Source organism: Nestor notabilis, unplaced genomic scaffold (genome assembly GCF_000696875.1).
Source record: "Nestor notabilis isolate BGI_N333 unplaced genomic scaffold, ASM69687v1 scaffold26680, whole genome shotgun sequence".
NCBI classification, from domain to species: domain Eukaryota; kingdom Metazoa; phylum Chordata; class Aves; order Psittaciformes; family Psittacidae; genus Nestor; species Nestor notabilis.
In genome coordinates this window covers 28,944-30,984 of record NW_009912929.1, presented here as the reverse complement: position 1 = coordinate 30,984, position 2,041 = coordinate 28,944, and the positions used below count along the sequence as shown (strand labels likewise).

The window sequence follows — 2,041 nt, the reverse complement described above, 5'->3', positions numbered from 1 at the left end:
CCTACACAAGAGTTATCTTTCTTTTTACATAGCATACGCTTACACATTACAGCACAGACCTTACCTTTCATGGGTGTTCTTGCTTTACAGGTTACCTTCAGTTGGTTTGTCTAATTTTTTTGTCTGGTTTGTTTCAGGTGGAAAATCAGTAAAATACTTAGTACTGCCAAAAAGGCAAATGGGTCTGTGTGGTTTTATGGAGCTCCTTCTATGGTATTATAAGACTCTCTTCAAAATTATGAGTTGGATGCTGCTAGAATAGTAAATATGTAAATTAATGAGTAATTTGCAAATGTCCTTGAGCCACTGAACCCGTTGCAATTGCGCAGCATGTCTCGGTTTGATGGAATTGTTCAAGTTCTTACTTGAGATGAGAGAACTGACTTTCATCTTCCTACATTTAAAAGCTTTCCCTTTCATATCTCTTTAGACACAGATAATAAACAAGCTTAAAATATTACAGGGGCAGGAGGGGCAGTCAGAGAAGTAAGCACTGCTTGCCTCTCCTTTTCAGCTACTTCTTTTGCTTCTGCATTGTCATTACATTCAGTTCACCTTTCTGCTATTTTCGCAAGTCCCTTGGAGTTAAGAGGCTGTGCAATATTCTTCAGCTTTCTTCTGTGCTTTGCAGGCACCGTGAGAAGAGCAGTGTGTGGTGTGGTAGGTGTGGGGTTATGCACACATCTGTCGCAGCCTGAACGTAAAGCCACTCTGATCTCCAAATATGTGTGTCCAGCATCACATCGTGGTAGACACACCAATGTGTTCAGTATACTCATACCAACTGTATGTTGAATTTACCATATTGATATGGTATTTTTTAATTTATCCTTTCAGACCTTTCTCTGGCTCCTGTTCCTATCCAAAGGAAATATATAACGCTGATACCTGTCTTTGAGTAATCTTAATTATTCTTTTAATCTGGTTACATGAGGAAAAGTATTAACCAGGTTCTTGGAGACCTCTGCTGGTAATATCTTCCTACTAAGTCTCTGATATTTTCTTATGCCACAATAGGGCATATGCCATTAGAAAAATATGAACTTGCTCACCTTTTCAATGGGACTTTCTGAAAAGTATTTTAAGTATATCTAGACAGATGGAGTTTATGAAAGTAACATAAGGAAGTCAGAGGTTTTGTACAGTTTCCAAAAACATGTGGCAATTTTAATGGAATTTGCATGTGGAGTCTGGCTAAACTTAAGCTGTAATAATAAAAACAAAAGCCAACAAACTTTGATAAAAATATGTGAAACACAACTGAAAATATCATCTCATAAGTGTCTGAAAACTGCCAGTGCCAGTCTTAACTAAATTCCACCAAAATCTATCTCCGATACCTGCTTTTGGATTTTTTAGGTTTTTTCAGTGTCATTTATACAAGTATTATGTCCAGAGATTTTTTCATACTCATGGAATGTCTTCCTGTGGGAGTACTTGTAGATATGGCTCTGATGTACGAAAAGACTGAGAACTTGGACCTGAAGTAGTGCCTATAACCATGCAGACCTAAGTTACTGGAGTAACCTTGATTTCAGAGGTAGTTCTAAATTACAAGTTTTTCAGTTGGATGCTAAATTTTAGCACTTCGAAGCCTAAGTCATATAGATCATAAAGAAGAAAATGGCTCTATTTGAAAGACTAGGGGTCTAACAGTGCCATTAATTCAAGAGGAGCAACACATGGACTGTTGCTTTGGGTTTTTACGATGATCAGGATTTCTGAAGCTACTGTTTTTCATTAAGTGTTTTTATTAAAAATAAAATTAAATTAGGTTCTGATCTTGCCACCTTCAGAAGCAGAAGTGGACTCAGGAAAAAAGTAGTCCTTAACAGTTATTAACCATGTTATTAAATCCAACTCTTAAATGTGCTAATAAAGAAAGAAATGGTCACTTGCTTGCACCCAGAGAGCACGCTGTTAGTTACAGCCACAACACTTTACTCATTATTTCTGCATTGCAGCTCAGCCCAGCTGGATTCAGAAAATCAGTGATGCACACGCAGCCATAGAGGAAAGTGTAGTCTGGGAATGCCGGGCA

General features: G+C 37.7%; 1 protein-coding gene across 1 annotated transcript in view; it reads left to right on the top strand.

Moving 5' to 3' along the window:
- The window catches only part of LOC104411562 (contactin-4-like), a gene marked incomplete at its 3' end in the record, with an annotated part of 85,013 nt that overhangs the window by 57,630 nt on the left and 25,342 nt on the right, over positions 1-2,041 (top strand). The window contains exon 7 of the mRNA XM_010022012.1: positions 1,965-2,041. This exon is cut by the window's right edge and continues 81 nt beyond it. Within this exon, the coding sequence (XP_010020314.1) occupies positions 1,965-2,041 (77 nt within the window). The remainder of the gene's footprint in view (positions 1-1,964) is intronic.